The 2,374-nt window shown below is 58.5% G+C and overlaps 1 protein-coding gene across 1 annotated transcript; it reads right to left on the reverse strand.

The window, feature by feature from the left end:
- Nucleotides 1–1,044: 1,044 nt before the first annotated feature.
- LOC108803713 (TFIIH basal transcription factor complex helicase XPD subunit-like) lies at nucleotides 1,045–2,295 on the reverse strand (the record flags this gene model as incomplete). Its single annotated transcript, XM_018575534.1, has 2 exons — nucleotides 1,045–1,193; nucleotides 2,152–2,295. Coding segments are annotated over 2 exons (237 nt in total), but the record flags the coding sequence as incomplete, so codon positions are not given.
- Nucleotides 2,296–2,374: the final 79 nt, after the last annotated feature.

Consider the following 2,374-nt stretch of genomic DNA (forward strand, 5'->3'; position numbering starts at 1 on the left):
AAAAGTATTGGCCCCTCCCCCTCCATATCATGTGATTCGGGTCCTCCGATCCCTCCCATGGCCCCCGGTGTATAGGATGAGGCCCCTCCCCCTCCAGGTGTGCCTCCAATCCCCTCCATGGCCCCCGGTGTAAAGGATGAGGCCCCTCCCCCAATCCCCTCCGTGGCCCCCGGTGTATAGGACGAGGCACCTCGGCATGCAGACGCTTCTACAGACATCGGTGAGAGAACGGGTCGCTCTCAGGAGCTCAAATGGTAATATATTGTATGTACTGATAGAATTACAGAGGCCACACACATATGTTGTCACTCACTAGAAATCCGATGTAATGAGGTGCAGCGTGTCGTGTTGTCTCTCGGGGATTATTGAACACGTCAACATACATGACTGAGCCTTTAGTGGGGGGGAACATATATGTAGATCAGAGCATGGCACACACTGCACAGCCAAAGACCCGCCTCCTTCATATCTCATAGACCTCTGCACCCATCATACCCCTATACCCGGGACATCTGTACCCTCTGCACCCATCTTACCCCTATACCCGGGACATCGGTACCCTCTGCACCCATCATACCCCTATACCCGGGGACATCGGTACCCTCTGCACCCATCATACCCCTATACCCGGGGACATCTGTACCCTCTGCACCCATCATACCCCTATACCCGGGGACATCGGTACCCTCTGCACCCATCATACCCGGGGACATCTGTACCCTCTGCACCCATCTTACCCCTATACCCGCGACATCCGTACCCTCTGCACCCATCATACCCGGGACATCCGTACCCTCTGCACCCATCATACCCCTATACCCGGGACATCAGTACCCTCTGCACCCATCATACCCCTATACCCGGGACATCTGTACCCTCTGCACCCATCATACCCCTATACCCGGGACATCAGTACCCTCTGCACCCATCATACCCCTATACCCGGGACATCTGTACCCAACATATGACAATCATGACACACATATTATAAACATAAGAGTTTAATGTAGTATGTAAAAACACATACAAGCTTCAAGTTGTGTGCACACGGGTCACATGTCAGGAATGTCAGGAACACGTTAGGATGGCTCCGCCCACTCTCACACCTGATGCGCGATCTCCTGTATCTTCTGTAACATTTCCTCCGACTCCAACTGTTCCAATGTCAGCAGAGAAAGTCCCAACTGGTCCTCCTACCGAGAAATGTATCCAGGTCAGAGGTCACCGCGCAACCCCTCCCCCACCATACAGACAGGGGCCCCGACCCCTCCCCCACTCATACACACGGGGCCCCTTCCCTCCCTCATACACACGGGGCCCATTCCCTCCCGTCTCCTCCTCATACACACGGGGCCCATTCCCTCCCGTCTCCTCCTCATACACACGGGGCCCATTCCCTCCCGTCTCCTCCTCATACACACGGGGCCCATTCCCTCCCGTCTCCTCCTCATACACACGGGGCCCATTCCCTCCCGTCTCCTCCTCATACACACGGGGCCCATTCCCTCCCGTCTCCTCCTCATACACACGGGGCCCATTCCCTCCCGTCTCCTCCTCATACACACGGGGCCCATTCCCTCCCGTCTCCTCCTCATACACACGGGGCCCATTCCCTCCCGTCTCCTCCTCATACACACGGGGCCCATTCCCTCCCGTCTCCTCCTCATACACACGGGGCCCATTCCCTCCCGTCTCCTCCTCATACACACGGGGCCCATTCCCTCCCGTCTCCTCCTCATACACACGGGGCCCATTCCCTCCCGTCTCCTCCTCATACACACGGGGCCCATTCCCTCCCGTCTCCTCCTCATACACACGGGGCCCCTTCCCTCCCGTCTCCTCCTCATACACACGGGGCCCATTCCCTCCCGTCTCCTCCTCATACACACGGGGCCCATTCCCTCCCGTCTCCTCCTCATACACACGGGGCCCATTCCCTCCCGTCTCCTCCTCATACACACGGGGCCCATTCCCTCCCGTCTCCTCCTCATACACACGGGGCCCATTCCCTCCCGTCTCCTCCTCATACACACGGGGCCCATTCCCTCCCGTCTCCTCCTCATACACACGGGGCCCATTCCCTCCCGTCTCCTCATCATACACATTTATTGCACGCTCTCCCCGGGCCCCGGCTCCTGAGGGGCCACTCACCCTGCGGAAGGGCTGGGCCATCTGTCGCAGGAAGTGTTTGGATAGGTGAACGCACTCGTCCACCGTCAGGTTCAGATTGGCGTCTGTCAGATGTTCCTGGATCCACAGCGGCAACTTCCCCCTCTTATCAGACCGGGCGTACCTCTGCGCGAGAGAACCGGGAGGTGGGCGGGTGCAGGATGAGGGCGGGATGAGGGCGGAAGGTGGGCAGGAAGAGGGAGGA

This window comes from Nanorana parkeri, unplaced genomic scaffold, assembly GCF_000935625.1.
Source record: "Nanorana parkeri isolate BGI_ZX_2015 unplaced genomic scaffold, ASM93562v1 scaffold4075, whole genome shotgun sequence".
Lineage (NCBI taxonomy): Eukaryota > Metazoa > Chordata > Amphibia > Anura > Dicroglossidae > Nanorana > Nanorana parkeri.